Source organism: Bos indicus, chromosome 16, assembly GCF_029378745.1.
Source record: "Bos indicus isolate NIAB-ARS_2022 breed Sahiwal x Tharparkar chromosome 16, NIAB-ARS_B.indTharparkar_mat_pri_1.0, whole genome shotgun sequence".
Classification (NCBI taxonomy): domain Eukaryota; kingdom Metazoa; phylum Chordata; class Mammalia; order Artiodactyla; family Bovidae; genus Bos; species Bos indicus.
The window spans coordinates 13,045,900-13,070,007 of record NC_091775.1 but is presented as its reverse complement, the minus strand read 5'-3'; the positions used below and the strand labels follow the sequence as shown (position 1 = coordinate 13,070,007).

Here is a 24,108-nt window from a genome sequence, read left to right as displayed (position 1 = left end):
AACAGAGGATAAGATGGCTGGATGGCATCACCGACTCAATGGACATGGGTTTGGGTAAACTCCAGGAGTTGGTGATGGACAGGGAGGCCTGGCGTGCTGTGGTTCATCGGGTCGCAAAGAGTCGGACACGACTGAGAGACTGAACTGAACTGAAGCTAGAGACTAAAGTCATTATCACCTTTCCCCCTTTATCCCACCAGTTAACTGTCCTGTGGACTTAAAGCCAAAATTATTGACTACCTCCTCTCCAAATCACTACTTCATATTGAGCTAATCTTCTCAGATTCTGACCATCTTAAGAGTTATCTGGTCTCTCACTTCATTCCATTCCACTGTACTGCACACTACATGAAGTAAATGTTTTTCAATTATAAAAATGTCATTTCAGCATTGAAATATCTGACAGTTAAGTCGCTGGGGATTACAGGCCAATCCACACAACACAGCACGGCACACAATTGGGCCTCAGTTTATCTTTTCAGTTTGGGATTCAAATACTCCTCTAATCTGTTACACTGTTTTAGTCACTTCCCCAGCCCCTTCCCTGGGCTTCTCAGGTGGCGCTAGTGGTAAAGAACTAAGCTAATGGACAGGACTGAGCAGCTGTTCCCTAAGTCATACACTTTAATATCACTACTGTTTATGCCTTTCCTTCTGCCTGTGTTCTTTCAGGACTTGTGTGTAAATACTCTAAGGCAGCAGTTAACATGCCATATTATATATTGCTTGTCAGTTCTTCAGAACAGCAGCCCTGCTTTATTCACACTAAAAATACTGAAACCCTACCTATGTGTCTGAGATATACAGTACGTAAACAAAATATGAGTGATAAATGGTATTTCAAATAGCTATGTACAACAGTGGGCTTCCTGGTGGCTCAGTGGGAAAAGAACCTGCCTGCAATGCAGGAGACGGAAGAGATACAGGTTCAATTCCTGGATCGGGAAGATCCCCTGGAGGAGGGCATGGCAACCCACTCCAGTATCCCAGCCTGGAGAATCCCATGGACAGAGGAGCCTGGCAGGCTACAGTCCATGTGGTCACAAAGAGTCAGACACAACTGAAGCGACTGAGCGTGGACGCACGACAAACAGTACACATATCAATGTTGAATTTCTACCTTCAGTACAGGTTTTAATAACATAGTAGCTAAAATGAATAATACCTGAAAAAATGTAACAGATAAAAATAAACTTACTGCCAAAGTAGAGAACAGGGGACAAGAAGGGCAGAGAGGCCACCAAGTCGAATACGTTGGTTACTTGGGACCACAGACAAGGAATAGAGTCAGAAAGCAATTAAGAGACAAGCATGTGGTCTCTAGAACACTCGCTGGAGAATGCACACTTTCCCGGAAGCCACAAGCGAGCAGAACGAGCAAGGTGGCCCGCGCGTCCCGTGTAGCCAGCCCGCGCGGACGGCCGAAGGGCTGATCACACACACTCAACGGGTTCTGCTTCGAATGACTCGGATGTCAGGTTCCCAGGCAGCCAGGGGCCTTGGACACCCAACCCTCGACAAGGCACACCTGACTTTTTTTTGCAGGACCGATGCCTTCACACGCACACCTGGACACACCTGCCTGGGATGGGGGCGCCGGGGGTGGAAACAGGAGACTTCCAAGTCGTAAAGTGGCGGCCGGGGCGGAGGGTTCGGGCCAGCGAACCCAGTCCTGGAGCGTCGAATCCCGGGGACACGTTCTTGTCCCTGAGAGGTGGCTCTCAGATCGCCAAGGAAACGCGACTTGCCGGCACTGAAGCCCTGCCTTTCCCCCGCCTCTCCCCGACTTCAGGATTCGGGAGTCGCCTCCTTTCAGACGCCAGGCGGCCGGAGCCGCAGAGAAGCGCTCGTGACCAGCTCCGGCCTCCTCCCGTAACCCGCCACCGGCCCAGGACGGCCCCCTTGGCTCTCACCAAATCCTTTAATGAGCTCGGTGAAGACCCCGGGGTCGCTCTCCATGAGGCACCACTCCCCGGCATTGCCCGTCATGGCCCCGGCCGCGCGCCGCCCCGCTCCACCTCCGGCTCCGGGCGCCCCCGGCCCTCGCTCCTGCCACCGCCGGCCACTGAGCTCGGCAAACCCGCCGCGGGCTCGTCCACCACACGTCACCCCGCCTACTTCCCGACAGCCTCCGCGGCGCCGTCACCTGGAGCGCGACAGAGCGCGGGCGGACGCTCTAGCCACCCGGGAGCGGGCGAGACTCTCCCTGGGCCGCGCTGGACCAGGAGCGGATTCGGAAGGGGTAGGGGGCGGGCGGTCTGGGCAAAATCCGAGAAAGGGCGGGGCCTGGGGCCCCTGAGGAGAGAACATCCGGGCCCCTCGCCGGTCTGGGGCAGGGGCGGGGCGCGGCCGGGGGGCGGGGCTCGCGCCCGGGAGCCGAACCCCTAGGCCCCGGCGGCGGCCCCAGAGCAGTCGTCGCGCGTCAGGCCGCCGTGCGTCGTCGTCTTACGGTGGCGGCGCGTTGCCGCACAGCACTTCTCCCGGTGGCGCGGCGGCTTTGGAGGCTTGGCCGCCGGGCACAGGTGAGGGAACCACGGGCGGCCGGGTGGCTGCGGCCCTTTGTGCGGTCTGAGCGGCGCGGGGGGCGGGGTTGGGGGGGACGCGCAGGGTCCGGCCGGTCCTTCGTGGCTCTCGCCCCGCATCTCCGCGGCCGGATCAGACTTCCTCCCGCCCCTCCTCGGGGCTCTGCCCGTCTCGGGGGTGGGGGGAGCGGAACCGGCTGCTCCTTGAGCCTCCTCGCTGGCCCGGACCCTTCCGGAAGACCGGGACCCCTCCCGGTGCTGCTTGCGGAGCTTCCTGCCGACCGACGTCCCGAGGACCCGCTTTCTTCCTCCTCCTCCTCCTTCCTCCTCCCGCCGCTGCTGCGCCGAGAGGCGTTGCCCAGCCTGCAGGCTTTGAGGAGAAGGATCTTTGTGAGAAGACCCAGGACGAGTTTGTGCTGGAGGGAATGACGAGGGAGAGGAGAAGAATCCGTCCTGTCGTCCATCGGGGGGTGATAGACAAGTGCTGTGCGATGCCTCCAAGGCACAGGAGGTTGAAAAATATAGTGTCTTAAATCTGAAAACATGTATAATGGTCCTAAGACTAAAAGATGCGTTGGACCAAAAATGGCTGTCTTCACTAAATCACGAAACAGCCCTTCTTCACCAAGCCCTTGCAGAATACTGATGTTAAGATAAAGTGTTTAAGGGTGGTATTAATTATGCATCACTCCCTGAATCTCTGAGTTCCAGGAGAGGCCCTTGACTTTCAAGGGGGAAAAAAAAGCTTTACTTGGTAAAACTCTGATTCTTTGCTTCTCAGCTTGGTGGACCTGGAATAAGGGAACTTTGTCCTACAGGGTTGTGTGAAGCCACAAAATAAACGTGATATATTTTATTGAGAAACAGCGGGACAGCTTTAATATTAAGACAGACATGGTTGTATTATGGAGTAGAAGCCCAAGTTTGTGTCAGGTGTTAGATTTAAAATTTTGGGGGGGAATCTTTCTTGGGAGTTTATACCTGAAAGACTGTCCTCAAGCTGGTGGGGGGAGGGGGGCGGAGTTCTGCTGCTGCTGCTGCTAAGTGGCTTCAGTCGTGTCCGACTCTGTGCGACCCCATAGACGGCAGCTACCAGGCTCCCCCGTCCCTGGGAGTTCTGCTAAGTATACTTAAATGGGAAAGTTTGTGAGGCGAGGAGTCTAGGCTTATTTCCTTATGACACCTAGAATGAGTGTCATCAGACCCCAGGGCTGTTTGCAGTCATTTGTGTTACTTTTTAATCTGCAGGATTGCTGTGAACTTGCAATAGAACTTAGAACTTCTGTGCTAAGTAAATACAGCAAAACTAACATTTGATACTCACTCTGCTCAACGTGGTGCCTGTTGTAGAGACCAAACTGAAAATTAGCCCTTGACAGAACCTATAAGTAATCAGAAAAGGGATGGAGGTCAAATTTCCTTAGTTATATTGTTAAGATTTAATCCTAAGAGTTCACATAAAAATCCAGATTTCTGGGTCTTTGGGCAAAATGAGAGGATCTGGAATTACAAGGCCCTTACTACATGTTGACCAGTTGGCTGAAAGGGCGTGCCTTCAGGATATCATGCTGTTATGTCTCCTACTGTTCACTGCTTTTTATTACATCACACTTGACTTGATCCACTCATGTCCATTACCAGTCTGAGTGATACAGTTATCTGAACGTGTGGCCCCAGGTTTTGCAGTATTCTCTCTTTTCCAAACTATCTTGCTCTCTCTCATAGGTGTAAGTCAGTTTTGACTTCATTTAAAAAGGAGTAAGCTACAAACTTGTTTGACCTCTTGGGATGAAAGGGAGCCTTTTCAAGTAACAAATGATCAAGAGACTTTGGAAAGATACTTAGATGTGTACTTTTAAGAAAAATGTAGGAATGCTTAGAAATCATGTATTAGCATTGTTAAAAGGTACTATAGTTGTTCTTGTCTGACTCTTTGTAACCCCATGGACTGCAGCACACCAGGCTTCCCTGTCCTTCACCGTCTCTTGGAGTTTGCTCAGACTCATGTCCATTGAGTCAGTGATGTCAACCATCTCATCCTCTGTCATCCCTTTCTCCTGCCTTCAATCTTTCCCAGCATCAGGGTCTTTTCCAGTGAGTCAGCTCTTCGCATCAGGTGGCCAAAGTGTTGGAGCTTCAGCTTCAATAGTTGTTCTAGTTCCAGTGAATGAGAAGCAGAAATAAATGCTATTACATACTGTGTATTACTAGCATTCACTGATTTTGCATTTAAAATTAGGAAAAAGAGAACCACAACCAATTTCAAAATGTGGCTGTGCTTTTAGTAACATTGTGATTTGTTTGATTGCTTCCCCAAATTTTAATTTATAGAAGTTTAATAAAACTTAAGCTGTATTAAATTTCTTTGGAGGGGTGTGCTTTAAGAATACTGGGTATGTCAGTCCAGCTGAAAGAAGAATTAACTGTCTTTGTTAATCTGGATTTATAACACTTGGATGTTCAGGAGTGGATTAACTGATGACCAGGCTCTGACCTAACTCACTCCCCAACTGCCTTCTAAACCACTGACACTGGAGCTTAAGCTTTGAGAAGGGCGATGAAAGCAGTTGGGGAAGGAAGAAATTAAGGTCCTATATATGTATGTGTGGAGAAGGCAATGGCACCCCACTCCAGTACTCTTGGTGGAAAATCCCATGGACAGAAGAGCCTGGTGGGCTGCAGTCCATGGGGTCGCGAAGAGTCGGACATGACTGAGCGACTTCACTTTCACTCTTCACTTTCCTGCATTGGAGAAGGAAATGGCAACCCACTTGAGTGTTCTTGCCTGGAGAATCCCAGGGACGGGGGAGCCTGGTGGGCTGCCGTCTATGGGGTCGCACAGAGTCGGACACGACTGAAGTGACTTAGCAGCAGCAGCATATGTATGTGTGTGTGTATATATATATATATATAAATACACATATGTGTTTATATATCAGTTTAGCCTCTCAATCGTGTCCAACTCTTTTGCAGCCCCATGGACTGCAGCTCTCCAGGCTTCCCTGTCCATCACCAACTCCTGGAACTTGCTCAAACTCATGTCCATCAAGTCAGTGATGCCATCCACCCATCTCATCATACACACACACACACATATATATTTTTATATATATATATATATATATACACACATACACACACACACACACACACACACACATATGGGCTTCCCAGGTGGTTCAGTGGTAAAGAATCCGCCTGCCAATACAGGAGACATGGGCTCAATCCCTGGATGAGGAAGATCCCCTGGAGAAGGAAATGGCAATACATTCCAGTATTCTTGGCTGGGAAATCCCATGGACAGAGGAGCCTAGCATGCTACAGTCCATGGCATCACAAAAGAGTAGGTCATGACTTAGCAATTAAACAACAACACACACACACACACACATATATATGTCTGTGTGTATCTCAAATTGCTTTCTAAAGACAAATATAAAAAAAGTAGGGTTAAATATCATTTGAATGCTTATCTTTTTAAATAACTTCGCAAATATATTTTGCCTAGTCAATTTAAAAAATTTTTTTAAATAACATTTCTGAGATAGACTTCACACATCCCATTCAAGGAGTTTTAGTATATTCAGAGTTGTCGCACACACACACACAGTTGTGTAATCGTTACCACTATCTAATTTCAGAACATTTTCATCATCCCCAAAAAGAAACCCCTTACACTTTAGAGAGGAATCTAGCAATCCCACGAAAGGTTAAATATAGAGATATCATATGATCCAACATTCTACATTCCACCAGCGGGGTATGAAGGTTCTAATTTCTCCAGATCCTCACAATGCTGCTTATTATTGTCCTTTTGATTGTAGCCATTCTGGTACATGTGAAATGATATCTCATTGCAGTTTTTATTTGCTGATGACCAGTGATACTCAGCATTTTTTGTGTGTGTTGGCCATTTGTATATCTTCTTTGAAGAAACACCTATATAGACTCTTAGCCTGTTTTTTAATTGGGGCGTTTATCATTTTATCATGTAGTTATGAATGCCCTCTATATTATAGACACAAATTCCTTATCATATGTGTGATTTGCAAGCGTTTTCTCCCTTTCTCTGGGATGTCTCTCTGCTTTCTTTGTGGTATCTTTTGAAACACAGTTTTAAATTTTGATGCAAGCCTGTCCTTTTTCCTTTTGTCACTTATGCCTTTGGTGTCTGTGTTTTGAGATCAAGTCTCTGATGTCACCTCAGTGCCTTACATTCATTTCACCTCAGTTCCATTCCAGAGTACGGTTCCATCAGATCTCCCAAGTTAAAGGGCAGAACTCCCAACAGATTGCCCTTCCTTCAGATAGCAGCTTCTGGGAGGGCCCCAGTCTCCCCACACTTCTGCCTGCCCAGGTGGGCGTCCCGCAACCCTCTCAGGGTCAGTAGTTCACCTGGATGACTCAACTCCCTGAAAGCACCAGCCTTACGATTACAGTTTTATTTAAAAGGATGCAGTTCAAACAGCCAAATGGAGGACACGCCCAGGCCAGTCTGGAGGCAGCAGCAGGATCCCTTCTGTTTGTGCAGTCCTGGCACGGCACCCCACCAGTACTGACTTGGACTCTGTGCTGAAGTTGGGGGTCTGCAGTTTGTGTATGGCGGTCTTATAAGTAAGCAGGATTGATGAATTCATTGACCACATGGTTGAGCCCAGTGTTCTGCTGCCCTCCCCTCCTGGGAGGATGATCTGGTCCAGAGTTCCAGCCTTCTAATCAGACTGTTGGTCTTTATGGTGATCCTATCTGGAAGCAATCCAAAGGCCTAGAAAGAGCCCTCTCATTAGCATAACAAAGACACCCATCAATCAGGATATTGCAAGGGTTTTGTTGTTGTTGTTAACATTGTTTTGAATAAAAGATTCTTTAAATTCTATGCCGCTTTACAATTTTTAAGTTTCACACACATGATTTCATATAATCTCATAATAATTCTCTTTATACATCCTCTATACCTGTATTGTGCCTCTCCCCTTCTCTCCCCCCACTGGTAACCACTAGTTTATTCTTCATATCTGTGAACCTGTTTATTGTTTCTTGATTCACTAGTTTGTTGTATTTTTTAGAGTCCACATAAGTGATACCATACAATATTTGTCTTTGTCTTACTTCATGTAGCATAATGCCCTCCAAGTCCACCCATGTTGCTGAAAATGGCAAATTTTCATTCCTTTTTATGGTTTATGACTGAGTTGTATTCCATTGTATATACATACACCACATGTTATTTATTCATTCATCTGTTGATGGACACTTAGGTTGCTTCCATACCTTGGCAATTGTAAATAACGCTGCTGTGAACATTGGATGCATGTATATTTTTGAGGTGTTTTTTTTTTTTTTAATATAAACCCCAAGTGGTTTTTGAAGCCTTTTGAGACTCATGGACAAAAACCAGATAGTCTAATACTTTTAAAGGTTACAGTCCGTTTATAGTTGTTACAAAATATTGGCTATATTCCCGGTGTTGTACAATACATCATTGTAGCCTGTCTTATACCCAGAAGTCTGCGTGTGTGCTGAGTTGCTTCAGTCTTGTCCGACTCTTTTCCACTTTATGGGCTGTAGCCTTCCAGGCTCCTCTGTCCATGGGATTCTCCAGGGATTGAACCCAGGTCTCAAACCTTCTGCATTGGTGGTAGGCTTGTTCTTTATCACTATCACCACCTGGGAAGCCCCTCCCCCCAGTAGTCCGTACCTCCCACAAAAACCAAATATTATTATACCACTGTGTTTTATCACCGCAGTTCAGTTCAGTCCAGTCGCTCAGTCATATCTGACTCTGCAACCCCAAGAATTGTAGCACGCCAGGCCTCCCTGTCCATCACCAACTCCCGGAGTTCACTGAGACTCACGTCCGTCGAGTCAGTGATGCCATCCAGCCATCTCATCCTCTGTCGTCCCCTTCTCCTCCTGCCCCCAATCCCTCCCAGCATGAGGATCTTTTCCAATGAGTCAACTCTTTGCATCAGGTGGCCAAAGTATTGGAGTTTCAGCCTCAGCATCAGTCCTTCCAATGAACACCCAGGACTGGTCTCCACCTAGCCAATTTTAAAGTTAATTTCTATTGCAGGTTCAGTGACAGAGTAGCTTGGAATATGCTGCCAAACATTCTGACTCTGGTATATCTACACAAGCAAGTAGACATGTACCATAGCTGTTAATGTTTTATGTTGCATCCTGGAAAGTACTTTCACAGAAGCATATGAAAAAAGTGAACAGTTTCTCTTGCAGAAATATTGAAAAGATACATGGTCAGAGCTGTCATTAATGTAAGACTTAAGGGAAGATTCCATTGGTACAGCTATGAATAAGTAATTTCATTTCTTATAATAGGAATTATAAAAATTACATTTCTTTTTCAGGCATCTTCCCTAGAATTAAAGTTCATTTTGCTGCTTGGTGTACAAAAGATACTTGAATACCTAATATTAAACATATTAGAAGAATTTACAGAGAAATACTATCCTCAGATGACTATTTTACTCAGAACTCATTACTTTGTAACTTTTTCATGTTTTATTTTTCTTAACTGTATTTCTGTTACCTGCATATAGTACATTTATTATTTTTTTCTGATTACAGAATTTATGTTAAAGAATTATGTTTTTAATTGTATGCATTGAGACTTATTTTTAAAGTAAATGTTACAGGAAAGAAAAGCAAGTCATGCATAATACTTAGATAAATGGTTCAGAGAAATCAACTTTAATGTTACTGGTGCTGTCCTGTGCTTAGTTGCTCAGTCATGTCCAACCCTTTGTGACCCCATGGACTGTAGCCCACCAGGCTCTTCTGTCCATAGGGATTCTCCAGGCAAGAATACTAGAGTGGTTTAGCATGCCCTCCACTAGGGGACATTCCCAACCCAGGAATCAAACTGGGTTCTCCTGCATTGTAGGCAGATTCTTTACCAGCTGAACTACCAGGGAAGCCCTGCTTAGTTATTCTTAAATATATATTAGTAATTATTTAAAAATGATATTCTAGAGGAGTGATACACAAGTAAGACCTGGTCCCCACTCTCAAGGGAACCATTATGTTAGCTGGGTGTGTCACAAAGAATATAATACAAGGGAAAACTTGGAAAGGAGGGGGTTTTAGGTTTATACTGGGACCTTGGACTCACCACCGGGACCTTGGTGCAGGAAAGCTGGGGTAGTAGTATAATCTGATAATTGAATGTCATTTCACACTCATCCAACAAACATAACTAGTAAGCAAGAATGGCCTGGTTGAAGTAACACCAGAGAGAGTTTTTGTAAAATCTAAAGGAGAGGCCAGTAATGTCAAATGCAGTATAAAAATCAAAATAATAATTTCTACTAGAATTAGTGATTAATGTTATCAGTCTTTGAGAAGGCAGTTAGTCTTTTTGGATTGAAAAGAAGAGGTAAATGCCATGCTGAAAAGAGGTTAAGAATACATAGAAAAAGCACCATCCACTACACCAGGAGTTTCAGCCTGTGCTGCTCTCAGTCACTGTAAATCAGTCCCCAGTGACTGATAGAATATGACCACCGCCTCTCCGACACCACCTGAGGACACCACTTGAGGCCGAGGCCTGCCCTGACATTCACTACTTTGTATCAGTTCAGTTCAGTTCAGTTGCTAAGTCGTGTCTGACTCTTTGCGACTCCATGAATCACAGCACACCAGGCCTCCCTGTCCATCACCAACTCCCGGAGTTCACTTAGACTCATGTCCATCGAGTCAGTGATCCCATCCAGCCATCTCATCCTCTGTCATCCCCTTCTCCTCCTGCCCCCAATCCCTCCCAGCATCAGTCTTTTCCAATGAGTCAACTCTTTGCATGAGGTGGCCAATGTACTGGAGTTTCAGCTTCAGCATCAGTCCTTCCAAAGAAATCCCAGAGCTGATCTTCTTTGTATCAGAGCCGTATTGAAATACTGACACTGCTATTTCCACACAATCCAAATCTCTGTCCCCCTCAGTTATATTCAGAACGTGAGGCTTTCTCCCATTTACTCCTTACCTACCTTCTCCCAAGCACTGTGTGTTCCCCGCTCTGAGACCCAGTCCTAGTCACCAGACTTACTTCCCCACTGGGAACGCAGTCATTTCCTTGTTTCTCTTTCTCCCTCAGAGGGGCCCTTACCCGTCCCCATCACCCTTAGGGAAAGGGATAGCTCTTTTGCTGTCAAGGCCAGTCTCCACGTGGATGCTCTGAGCAGCTTTCAGGGATCTCATTGCCTCACTAAACACCCTTCCTCCACTGCCTTCAACTGTCCAAATTAAACTTCCAACCTCAGCCTCCTGTCCTCTCATCTGAAAAGGTGAAAAGATTTTTCCTCTATGTCCCACCTTCGCTTTTCTCTTGCCTTTATAACTTTCTTTCTATAAAAGAGCATTTACCCGTGAAGGCTCTTCCTTGCTGTGTGCCCTCTTCACCACACTGGAATCCAGCTGTTTCTTGCTGCGATTGCCTCTCTTCAGCATTCCTGTTGCCAATTTCAGCCTTATTTACTTGATTACCAAGTGTTTGACATTACCAGCCATTCACTCCGTGAAATTCTCTGTTATGATCTATGATAATCACTTCCTCTTGATTTAAAGTCTGTGGGCCTCTCCTATTTCTCCTTCAAAGGACCCTTTTGTCCTTAGCTTTTAATTGTTGATATTCACCAGGATTCTATCTTTAGCCTTCCCTACAGTATATAAACATGCTCAAGCTTTTATCATCTTCAAAATTTTTTTTCTTTTGCTTTATTTTACTGCCTTACTTGTCAACATTGCTTTGCAGTATTCTTACTTCCTTTTCTAAACTTTAAAGACACAGAGCAAGATTACAGATACCCCTTACTGGAATGCATTCCCCAAACTTTATATACCAGTTTTTCAGCCTTCTTGGATTATTGAGACAGCATTAGTTTATCCTCCTCTGTTTATTCACTTTTCTATTAAAGCACTTGATTACAAGTGCTTTATCAATTGGATATAAAGTTGTGCATAATTGTATATAAATTGAGGTATAAATAAATTTCTACCACATCATACAGACTGATTTCCCTGAGGGCAGGAAAAGTTTTGAAAATCTTATTTTTAATGGAACAGAAATTTCCTTCATGCCTTACACATAGTATGTAGTAAATGCTGGTTGAGGATTTTGTTGGCTGTGTCACTGTGGTGTTGGCCATGGGGAGAAGCCCAGTGCACTGTAGTGGTGCAGGCAGGAGACCTGAGAGTAAACACTTGTAGAGAGAACAGCAGTGGAAAGCAGTGGATGATTGTGGTTACTCTATTAGGAAGATAAAAAGTGATACTGCTGCCAGTCAGTCAGTTCTAGTGGCTTTAGAGATAATGGAAGGAGGAAAAAGTGGGTAGTTACAGATGACACAAACTAAATGAGCACTGTTGATCAGGATGTTAATCAGAATGCTCTCAGCTACAGGTAACAGAAAACCTATCAACAATTTAAACAGTAAAGATACATTAGGCTTCCCCGGTGGCTCAGAGAGTAAAGAATCTGCCTGCAATGCAGGAGACCTAGGTTTGATTCCTGGGTTGGGAAGATCCCCTGGAGAAGGAAATGGGAACCCACTCCAGTATTCTTGCCTGGAAAAATCCCATGAATAGAGGAGCCTGGTGGGCTATGGTCCATGGGGTTGCAAAGAGTCAGACACAACTAAGCAGCTAACACTAACACACTATGATATATTAATACATTTCTAAGTTCCAGGTAACTTGATAGTATCAATGGCCTAGGCTCTTTTTTTTTTTTTTTTTTTTAAATCTTTTCTGGCTCTGCCATCCTTATTTGTATGTCATCTTAAACTGGCTCCCCCATGATTCAAGATAGCGGACACCACTTCAGGCATCATGTGCTGCAAATCTCAAAGCAGAAAGAGCATGCCTTTTTTATTTTCCTTTTTTTATTAATTTATTTTAATTGGATTTACTTGTATTTACTTTACAATATTGTGGGTTTTGCCATACATTGACATGAATCAGTCACAGGAGTACATGTGTCCCACCTCCCTTCTCATCCCATTCCTCTGGGTTGTCGCAGTGCACCGGCTTTGAGTGCCCTGTTTCATGTATCGAGCTTGGACTGGTCGTCTGTTTCACATATGGTAATATACATGTTTCAATGCTATTGTCTCAAATCATCCCACCCTTGGCTTCTCCCACAGAATCCAAAAGTCTGTTCTTTATATCTGTGTCTCTTTTGCTGTCTTGCACATAGGGTCATCATTGCTGTCTTTCTAAATTCCACATATATGCATTAATATATCGTGTTGGTGTTTTTCTTTCTGACTTACTTCATTCTGTATAATAGGCTCCAGTTTCATCCACCTCATTAGAACTGACTCAAATGCACTTTTTAATAGCTGAGCTTACTCCTTGGAAGGAAAGTTATGTCCAACCTAGATAGCATATTCAAAAGCAGAGACATTACTTTGCCAACAAAGGTCCATCTAGTCAAGGCTATGGTTTTTCCTGTGGTCATGTATGGATGTGACAGTTGGACTGTGAAGAAGGCTGAGCGCCAAAGAATTGATGCTTTTGAACTGTGGTGTTGGAGAAGACTCTTGAGAGTCCCTTGGACTGCAAGGAGATCCAACGAGTCCATTCTAAAGGAGATTAGCCCTAGGTGTTCTTTGAAAGGAATGATGCTAAAGCTGAAACTCCAGTACTTTGGCCACCTCATGAGAAGAGCTGACTCATTGGAAAAGACTTTGATGCTGGGAGGGATTGGGGGCAGGAGGAGAAGGGGATGACAGAGGATGAGATGGCTGGATGGCATCACTGACTCGATGGACGTGAGTTTGAGTGAACTCCGGGAGTTGGTGATGGACAGGGAGGCCTGGCGTGCTGCGATTCATGGAGTTGCAAAGAGTCGGACACGACTGAGCACCTAAACTGAACTGAATATTCCATTGTGTGTGTGTACCACAGTTTTCTTATCCATTCGTCTGCTGATGGACATCTAGGTTGCTTCCATGTCCTGGTTATTGTAAACAGTGCTATGATGAACATTGGGGCACATGTGTCTCTTTCAGTTCTGGTTTCCTCAGTGTATATGCCCAGCAGTGGGATTGCTGGGTCGTATGGCAGTTCTGTTCCAGTTTTTAAAGGAATCTCTACACTGTTCTCCATAGTGGCTGCACTAGTTTGCATTCCCACCATCAGTGTAAGAAGGTTTCCTTTTCTCCACACCCTCTCCAGCATTTATTATTTGTAGACTTTGATAGCAACCATTCTGACTGGCATGAGATGGTACCTCATTGTGGTTTTGATATGCATTTCTCTGATAATGAGTGATGTTTAGCATCTTTTCATGTGTGTGTGAGCCATCTGTATGTCTTCTTTGGAGAAATGTCTGTTTAGTTCTTTGGCCCATTTTTTGATTGGGTTGTTTATTTTCCTGGTATTGAGCTGCATGAGCTACTTGTATATTTTAGAGATTAATTTTTTGTCAGTTGCTTCATTTGGCATTATTTTCTCCCATCTGAAGGCTGACTTATAGTTTTCTTTGTTGTGCAAAAGCTTTTAAGTTTAATTAGGTCCCATTTGTTTATTTTTGCTTTTATTTCCATTACTCTGGGAGGTGGGTCATAGAGGACTTGCTGTGGTTTATGTCAGAGAGTGTTTTGTCTATGTTTTCCTCTAGGAGTTTATAGTTTCTGGTCTTACATTTAGATCTTTAGTCCATTTTGAGTTAATTTTTGTGTTTGGTATTAGAACGTTTTGTAGTTTCTTTCTTTAAAGGTGGTTGACCAGTTTTCCCAGCACCACTTGTTAAAGAGATTGTCTTTTCTCCATTGTATATTCTTGCCTCCTTTGTCGAAGATAAGGCATCTGTAGTTGTGTGGATTCATCTCTGGGCTTTCTATTCTGTTCCACTGATCTATATTTCTGTCTTTGTGCCAGTACCATACTATCTTGATGACTGTAGCTTTGTAGTATAGTCTGAAGTCAGGCATGTTGATTCCTCCAGTTCCATTCTTCTTTCTTAAGATTGCTTTGGCTATTTGAGGTTTTTTTGGTGTTTCCATACAAATAGTGAAATATTTGTTCTAGTTCTCTGAAAAATACCATTGGTAGCTTGATAAGGATCGCAATGAATCTATAGATTGCCTTGGGTATACTCATTTTCACTGTATTGATTCTTCCAATCCATGAACATGGTATATTTCTCCATCTATTCGTGTCATCTTTGATTTCTTTCATCAGTGTTTTATAGTTTTCTATATATAGCTCTTTTGTTTCTTTTAGAGAACATGCCTTTTTAAGAGTCCAGGCCCCTTTTTAAGAGGGAAGGAGACCTCCGAAGTATTACCAGCAGATTTATTGTGTCTCACTGGCAGGAGCTGTGATACTTGCCCAATACCTGTACCAGTCACATGGCAAGAGGATTGAGAACATCACCTGGGGACTCATAACTGGTACCAAAACTCAGGCCTCAGCCAGACATTCTGAATTGTGAAAGAAACTAGGAGGGGATGGGGCGAATGGGACCCATCATTTTATGTTTAAACTAGCACTTCGAGTGATTCTGATGCCCATAGACTATGAGAACCACTGTTTAGAGCAATCCAGATTCATCCCTTGGGGCTGGGGAATGTCCCCTGAAGGATATGACTACCAGAAAGAGGATAATAGTTAGAAAAGAGGAGGGAGGAACAGATGTTGGGTACACAAGAAGAGCTTGTCTGCAGTCACTGCGTCAGAGACCATTACTGCCCCGCCCCCACCCCTTCTCCTCTCCCTCTGCTCCTCTGGACTCCACCCTAGCTGCCTGCTCAGACTCTGCAGCAGCAAACTACATCAAAAATGCAACTTCTTGACTGTCACTTCTGATCGTCATACCATAACTTACTTAAACAATATTTTTAAATTAAAATATTTCATGGCAGATTTCAATAAGCCTAGATTAATAAACGGTTTTCCTTTTTATAATCTTATCATTTCTATCTAGCTGTAAATTTTGGGTTTTTTTCCTGGGGAAAATAGTGATAGTGGGGCTTCCCTCATAGCTCGGTTGGTAAAGAATCCACCTGCAATGCAGGAGACCCCGCTTCGATTCTGGGTTGGGAAGATCCCCTGGAGAAGGGATAGGCTACTCACTCCAGTATTCTGGCCTGGAGAATTCCATGGATTGTATAGCCCATTGGGTCTCAAAGAGTCGGACACAACTGAGCGACTTTCACTTTGGGCATTTGTATTTTTCAAAAAAATTCCAAGATAATTCTGTTAATGCATCTGGATTTTTAAAGGTGATTACAAGTTTTTCTGTTAAATTGTAGTTTCCATGAGACAGAATTCTATTATTTTCTTGTAATAACATTTTGCTTTTTGATAGGCTTCCTAAAGACAGAAAAATGGAGGAATCTGTAAACCAAATGCAGCCACTGAATGAGAAGCAGATAGCTAATTCCGAAGGCGGATATGTGTGGCAAGTCACTGATATGAATCGGCTACACCGGTTCTTATGTTTTGGTTCTGAAGGTGGGACTTACTATATCAAAGAACAGAAGCTGGGCCTTGAGAATGCCGAAGCTTTAATCAGATTGATTGAAGATGGTAGAGGATGTGAAGTGATACAGGAAATAAAATCCTTTAGTCAAGAAGGCAGAACCGCAAAGCAGGAACCCACGCTCTTTGCCCTCGCCATTTGCTCCCAGTGTTCTGACATAAGCACCAAACAAGCCGCCTTCAAAGCTGTTCCTGAAGTTTGTCGCATCCCTACACACCTGTTTACTTTTATCCAGTTTAAGAAAGATCTGAAGGAAAGCATGAAGTGTGGCATGTGGGGTCGTGCCCTCCGGAAAGCTGTAGCAGACTGGTATAATGAAAAGGGTGGCATGGCCCTCGCCCTGGCAGTTACAAAATACAAACAAAGAAACGGCTGGTCTCACAAAGATCTGTTAAGATTGTCACATCTTAAACCTTCCAGTGAAGGTAAGTATGAGATCTTCATGGCGACAGGTGAGGTACAGATATCCAGTAAATGGCAAATTTGTATTTGTCATCAGACAATTGTGTAATATTTTCTAGAAATAGTCTTTCAGTCTCAAGACACTGATTGACTAATTCATATGTTTAATGCCAACCTGGAATTAAACACCTACACATTAATGATTAAGAATCAAATGACAGATTTGCAGGTTGATATTCTAAATCTTGGGGCTTCCTATGTGGCTTAGTGGTAAAGAATCCACCAGCCAGTGCAGGAGATGCAGGTTCAATCCCTGGGTCAGGAAGATGCCCTGGAGTAGGGAATGGCAACCCACTCCAGTATTCTAGCCTGGAAAATCCCATGGACAGAGGAGCCTGGTGGCCTACAGTCGAGTCGGACACAACTGAGCAACTAAGCACGTCCTTGGACATACATTCCATGGAACCTAAAGGCTACCTGAAGTAGTGCTGAACTTAACAGACTATCTAAAGCAGTCATCCAGAGGTCATGGTAACTTGGGGCAGTTTTTCTGTGTCTATGAGAAGAGACTTTTGAGAAGTTATTTGGATCTACAATGACTCTTTAGTCCTTAGAAGGGAAATAAGAAAAACTTTTGCACAGGATTAATTTTGAATGTGAACACTCACAAAATGAACATGTGCAAAGTTGACATTTTTTTCTTACAGCAGAGGTGAAACTTGAAATGACAGCCCCTCAGAGGAGTTCAGATTTCAGTTCTACTTATTACTGTGTGTCCATAAACCAAGTAACTGAACCTGTCCGAGTTTCTGTATCTTCATCTATTAAAAAAAGGTAGAAAGGGAATAGCCCTTGAAATTACTGTGACTAACAGTGGTAGTGTATATCAGAATACTTAGACACAGTTTCTGACACAAGTAAAGGGCAGTGTTGGTTGCTTCTCCTCCTTCCTACACGTCTTGTGTGGTGATGTCTTCATACATGAAATCTCCTCAGTAGTTCCTGTTTCACCACTTTTTTCTAAAACTACAAATGAACTTTTTCAAATGAAATTTAAGCAATAAATTACTGTAAATATTTATATACATAAACACATGTATATTTTGATTTTTTATTAGAAATTACATCCTTGTTATATTTATTTATTTGGGTACCATGTAGCTTGTGGGATCTTGGTTCCCCCATGAGGAATTGAATCCATACCCCCTGCAGTGAAAGCACATAGTCCCAACGACTGGACTGTCAGGAATTCCAGATTTCACATTAAGATGTGTAAGACAGCAGAGTCACAATTCTTTAGAAGTTCCTGCGTGTGAGTATTAACTTTTAGTCAGATTATTTAGAGTTCAGAAATAGCACATAGGCTCAGTCTGCCTTAGAGGTGTATTTTAGTTGGCCTGAACTATATTTTAAGGGGGAAAAATGAATTATTTGCCAGTGTTACTTAAAAATCCATATTGTACCTTATATTGAAAATATATTCCTGTAGCAGCACCAAGCCAAATTTTTTTTTTCCAATTATTTCACTAAAATATCTGTCAGGTATATTGTTTAATTCTCCAGTCATGACCACTATTATATCAATGACCTCTTTTATTTATTTTACCTACCTTCCCCCCATAGACCTTGAAATTTGATAGTTATGTCCCCCCACTGTTTTACAGAAGTGGAAACTAAGGCCTTAGATAATCACACATGCATATAGGCTAGAATCCAGATTTCCTCACTCCCCCAACCCAAAGCTTTTTCAACTATTAAAGGAATTATAGAAGAAATGGACACATTATTTAGGCCTGTAATACTTTCTCAGCTATTAAAAATTACAAGGTACCTACCTGCCTGTCCACTTCACTTATCTCTGTAATTTACAAATGCATGTTTATTTAGCAGGTAAAGGGGCAAGTGAATATGAGATTAACTGAGGTAGATCTATACATTTGTGAATTGAGAATGTGGACCTGAGATAGTTACTGTGTACTAAAGGTTCCATTGCTATTGCTTCCCCAAAAAAAGCTCTGAAATAAAATGACTTTGGATTAGGTTAGAGTTTTACCTCCAGAGCCTCATGGGATAGGCAAAAATTAGTTGACTCCATTTCCTTAGGTGCGTTTGTCATATTATGGGAAGTAGCATCCTGGTTTAAACTCCTTTGTATCTAGATGTGTCATTCACATAAGGTGTTCTCAGTAACATGTCCAGTTTTTTACCTGCTAATCCTACATGCCGTTTTAATTCTTTCTTTTGTTGAAGGACTTGCTATTGTCACCAAATATATTACAAAGGGCTGGAAAGAGGTCCATGAAATGTATAAAGAAAAAGCACTTTCTGTGGAGGCTGAAAAACTATTAAAGTATCTCGAGGCTGTAGAGAAAGTGAAGCGCACAAAAGATGAACTGGAAGTCATTCATCTGATAGAAGAGCACAGACTGGTTAGGGAACATCTCCTAACAAATCACTTAAAGTCTAAAGAGGTAAGAAAGTTATAATACATTCCAGCATATGAGTAAACATGAGGAACTTAGGCTGTGTAGTAAAAGGATAAATTTTGCTAATGCTTTTAACATATATTAATACTTAAAAATTTTTTTGCCATACTGCATGGTTTGTAGGATCTTAGTTCCTTGACCAGGGGACCAGGAATTGAACCTAGGCCCCCGTCAGTGAAAGTGCCAAGTGCTAACCCCTTGACCGCCAGGGAATTCCCTAAAAACTTTAAATATATCTTAAAATTAACATTTATTTAAAACACCTGGGCACAATGCCCAGCTGTAGTTGGCAATTTTTAAGTATTAGTTCCATTCCAGAAAATGTATTGGTTAGTTTACCTCACTAATTAAATAAATAAAATTCTTACATACAGTTCCTTCACAAAATATAATGTACTTAACTTTATTACTCTAATAAAGAGCAGGTTACTTTGTTCCATGAGCCTTTGACCAACCCACACAAATTTTTATTTAGAAAGTGGTCCAAACCCCCAAAAGAAAGCCTTAAAGACTATTATTAATTGATATGTCTGTGTTACATGTATTCATTTCCCCTTAATTCCTTTTATTTCTACCTATTTTATTGCAATAGGTATGGAAGGCTTTGTTACAAGAAATGCCTCTCACAGCATTACTAAGGAATCTGGGAAAGATGACCGCTAATTCAGTGCTTGAACCAGGAAATTCAGAAGTGTCTTTAGTATGTGAAAAGCTGTGTAATGAAAAACTGTTAAAAAAGGTAAGTGTTACCTTTGCAGTGCTATGCTATGCTATGCTAAGTCGATTCAGTCATGTCTGACTCTGTGCGACCCCATGGACGGCAGTCCACCAGGCTCCCCCGTCCCTGGGATTCTCCAGGCAAGAACACTGGAGTGGGTTGCCATTTCCTTCTCCAATGCAAGAAAGTGAAAAGTGAAAGTGAAGTCACTCAGTCGTGTCCGACTTTTAGCGACACCATGGACTACAGCCTACCAGGCTCCTATCCATGGGATTTTCCAGGCAAGAGTACTGGAGTGGGGTGCCATTGCCTTCTCTGGTTACCTTTGCTAACTACTACTAATTGAAACAACTGGCTCTTAAATTTTGGAAATGGAGTCAGGGAATTTTTTAGGTGTTTTGAGACTTTTATCATACCACATTGCATTGACTCTGAAATCTAAGTTTAATATGTCCTCATTTTTCTCTTTATGAAATAGATTTGTTAGCTATAAATAACAAATAACAAAATAATTTATTAGCTATAAATAACAAAATAATTTATTAGCTATAAATAACAAATAACAATAACAAAAATCTAAGAGACATGATTACTGTTTTTCACTTGAATTTGACATTCGCTTTCTGTCTCTGTCATGTTCTAGGCTCGTATACATCCATTTCATGTTTTAATTGCGTTAGAAACTTATAAGACAGGTCATGGGCTCAGAGGAAAACTGAAGTGGCGCCCCGATGAAGAAATTCTGCAAGCTCTGGATGCCGCTTTTTATAAAACGTTTAAGGTAATGGTTTGAGTTTTGTTTGAAAACAAAAACCCAATTAGGATTTAGAAACACATTTTAAAGATGATATTAGTAGTTTAACCATTTTTGATTAGGTATTCATCTGTTCATGTGAAAATGAATATATAATTATGATTATATTCATAAGCTTATGAATAAAGTATTTGTCTCTACCTTTGGACAACAACCAGACATCAACCATTAAATTTTGATGTTTTAAATTACTAAATTTAAAAATTTGCATTCCTGTGGAGTCTAGGGACTTGATCTCCTGTCCTGTTTTCCTCATTAATCAGTAGTAGATGTCCTCTGTCTTGATAGGGAATAATCTTTTTTACAAACGGAAATTCTATATCAGAGCCATAAGTTAAAACTTTTTGGTTTTAAAAAAGTCTTGCTCTTGAACAAAGTATTAGCAACCAAATTCAGCAGCATACTAAAGAGAGTATACAAGTGAGAGTCACCCTCAACATACAAGGATCATACAATATAAGAAAAATCAATGTAATATAACATCATGTTAAAAGATAACACATGATATCTCAATTGATGCAGAAAAAGCATTTGACAAAATCTTGTACCCTTTCTGATTTAAAAAAAAAAAAAACAACTTTCAGTAAACCAGGAATGGAAGTGAGCTTCCTTAGTGTGATAAAGGTCATGTGTAAAAAACCCACAGCTGTCATCATACTCAGGGGTAAAAGATTTAAATCTTTTCCCTTAAGATCAGAAACAAGACCAGGATGCCCACTTTTCCCACTTTGATTTACATTTACTGGAAGTTCTAGCAGTTACGAAAGGAGAAGAAATATTAAAATGTATCCAGGTTGTTTTCATTTTCATTTAAAAATTTTTTATTATAAAAATTGTTTTGTCCACTCCTGCAGCATGCAGGATCTTAGTTCCTCAACCAGGGATTGAACCCATGCCCCCTGCAGTATAAGTGTAATCTTAACCGCTGAACCACCAGGAAAATCTCAGTCCAGGTTGGAAAGGGAGAAAAACTATCATGTTCTCAGATGATTAGATCTTACATGGAGAAGACCATAAAGAATTCACAAAATAGGATTTCCCTGGAGTCTAGTAGTTAGGACTCCACCCTTCCACTGCAGGGGGCACAGGTTCTATCCCTGATCGGAGAACTAAGATCCCACATGCCACGTGGCATGACCAAAAAGAATTTTTTTAAAAAATTCCACAAAATAATATTAGATCTAGCAAATGGATTCAGCAGAGTTGCAGGATATAAATTCAGCAGGAAAAAATCAGTAGTATTTCTATACACTAGCAATGAACAGTCCAAAAACAAAATTAAGAAAACATTCCATTTACAACAGCATCAAAAATAATGAGAAACTTTGGAGTAAATTTAACTATGGGGTGTAAGACTGAGTTACTGAAAACTGCAAAACACTACTGAAAGAAATTTAAGAAGAAATAAATAAATGAGAAGACATCCGGTGTTCCTAGTTTGGAAGACTTCATAACGTTAAGATGCTGGTGTACCCAAAGCAATCTACAGATTCTGTGTGATCCCTGTGGCATGTTTAGCAGAAACAGAAATCCCCATCCTAAAATTTATATGGACTCTCAAAGGAACCCAAATTGGGAAACCTAATGTTGAAAAAAAAAAACAAAGTTGGAAGACCCACACTTCCAAATTTAGGATTTCAAAAGTTACTACAAAGCTACAGTAATCAAAACAGTGTAGTACTGGCATAAACAGTGTCAAGACAATTCAATAGAGAGAAGACATAGTCTTTAACAAATGGTGCTGGGGAGCTTGGATATCCACATGCAAAAAAGTGAAGCTGGACCATTACTTTACACCACATACAAAAATTAACTCAAAGTGACCTGTAGATAAGACTTAAAACTACACAGCTGTTAGAAGAAGACGTATTATAAAAGCTCATGACCCTGGGTTTGGCAGTAGCTTCTTAGATGTGATATCAAAAGCACAGACAACAAAAGGAAAAGAAAAGTAGATAAATTTTGACTTCATCAAAACTCAAACCTTTTGTGCATCAAAGGACACTGTCAAGAGAGTGAAAAGATCTGCAGAGAAGGAGAAAATATTTGCAGATCATCTATTTTACAGGGGTATATATATATATATATATATATATATTTATATACATATATGTGTGTGTGTATATATATAAAACTCCTACAACTCAACAGTAAAAATACAAACAACCCAATTCAAGACATGAGCAGAGTACTTGAACAGACATTTCTCCAAGGAAGGTAAACAAATGGCCAGTTAAGCACATGCAAAGATGCTCAACATTAGTCATCAGGCAAATGCAAATCAAAACCACAGTGAAATGCCACTTCACACCTAGTTGGATGGCTCTGGCCATCCAAAAATACCACCTCCTATGTATATACCCAAAAGAATTGAAAACTGGAACTCATATAGGTACTCATACCCAGATGTTGATAGAAGGTTTATTCACAGCAGCCAAAAGGTGGGAACAATCTGAGTATTCATCAGATGAATGGACAAGTGAAATATGATATACAACCTGAGTATTCATCAGGAGATGAATGGACAAATGAAATATGATATATGCATATAATGGAGTATTCAGCCTTACAAAGTAGTAGAACTTGAAAGATGCTACAGCAGGGATGAACCTTGAAAACATTATGCTAGGTGAAAACAAGCCAGACAGGAAAGGATAAGTATCCTGTGGTTCCACTCATGAGGTTTCCAGAATACACAAATTCATAGATGTAGAAAGTAAAACAGAAGTTTCTTAGGGCTAGAGGTGGGTAAAAATGAGGAGTTATTGTCAGTGGGTACAGGGTTTCTGTTGGGATGAAAAGTTCTGGAATTAGTAATGATGGTTATATACATACATACATACATACATACATATGCTGCTGCTGCTGCTGCTAAGTTGCTTCAGTCGTGTCCGACTTTGTGCGACCCCATAGACGGCAGCCCAATAGGCTCCCCGGTCCCTGGGATTCTCCAGGCAAGAACACTGGAGTGGGTTGCCATTTCCTTCTCCAATGCAAGAAAGTGAAAAGTGAAAGGGAAGTCGCTCAGTCATGTCTGACTCAACGACCCCATGGACTGTAGCCTACCAGGCTCCTCCGTCCATGGGATTTTCCAGGCCAGAGTACTGGAGTGGGGTGCCATTGCCTTCTCCGATACATACATATATATATATATATAAAAAATACATTGTGAATGTATTTAATGCTACCGAATTATATACTTAAAAATTATTAGAAAGTAAATTTTATGTTGTTTATATTTTACTACAAAAAAAATTCCTTGCTAGAAATTCCCAGTTTACTTCATGAGGAAAAGTTAAAAAAAAAAAAGGAAGACTGTAACTTCTTTACTAGCTACTAAAGTTATTAAATAGGCCATCTTATTTTCATTGTTTTACCGCTGGTTAAAGCTAAGCATTTCTATATATTTGTCGATTGGTAAATCAAAAATCAAGCCTTTTATCTTAGTCTTTGAATGAAAATTAAGTAAATATGGTATGTTAGAAATTTAATTTATTTACAGTTTCTGTGATTGCTTTTAATGATTGTTTTGTGTTCTCTTTAGACAGTTGAGCCAACTGGAAAGCGTTTCTTACTGGCAATTGATGTCAGTGGTTCTATGGACCAAAGAGTTTTGGGTAGTGTACTCAACGCAAGCACAGTAGCTGCAGCAATGTGCATGGTGA

At 41.9% G+C, this 24,108-nt stretch overlaps 2 protein-coding genes across 3 annotated transcripts in view; one reads left to right on the top strand and one right to left on the bottom strand.

The window, feature by feature from the left end:
* UCHL5 (ubiquitin C-terminal hydrolase L5) overlaps positions 1–2,123 on the bottom strand; it is a 41,334-nt gene extending 39,211 nt beyond the window's left edge. Inside the window, exon 1 of one of the 2 annotated variants that reach the window (XM_019976281.2) lies at positions 1,914–2,123. In XM_019976281.2, coding sequence (XP_019831840.2) covers positions 1,914–1,989 — 76 coding nt within the window. In that variant the 5' untranslated portion in view covers positions 1,990–2,123. The remainder of the gene's footprint in view (positions 1–1,913) is intronic. The other variant, XM_019976282.2, reaches the window with a different exon arrangement.
* Positions 2,124–2,389: 266 nt separating this feature from the next.
* Positions 2,390–24,108, top strand: part of RO60 (Ro60, Y RNA binding protein) — a 31,266-nt gene continuing 9,547 nt past the window's right edge. Inside the window, exons 1-6 of the mRNA XM_019976276.2 lie at positions 2,390–2,522; positions 15,850–16,448; positions 18,676–18,896; positions 19,504–19,650; positions 20,273–20,410; positions 23,988–24,104. Coding sequence (XP_019831835.1) covers positions 15,869–16,448; positions 18,676–18,896; positions 19,504–19,650; positions 20,273–20,410; positions 23,988–24,104 — 1,203 coding nt within the window. The 5' untranslated portion in view covers positions 2,390–2,522; positions 15,850–15,868. The remainder of the gene's footprint in view (positions 2,523–15,849; positions 16,449–18,675; positions 18,897–19,503; positions 19,651–20,272; positions 20,411–23,987; positions 24,105–24,108) is intronic.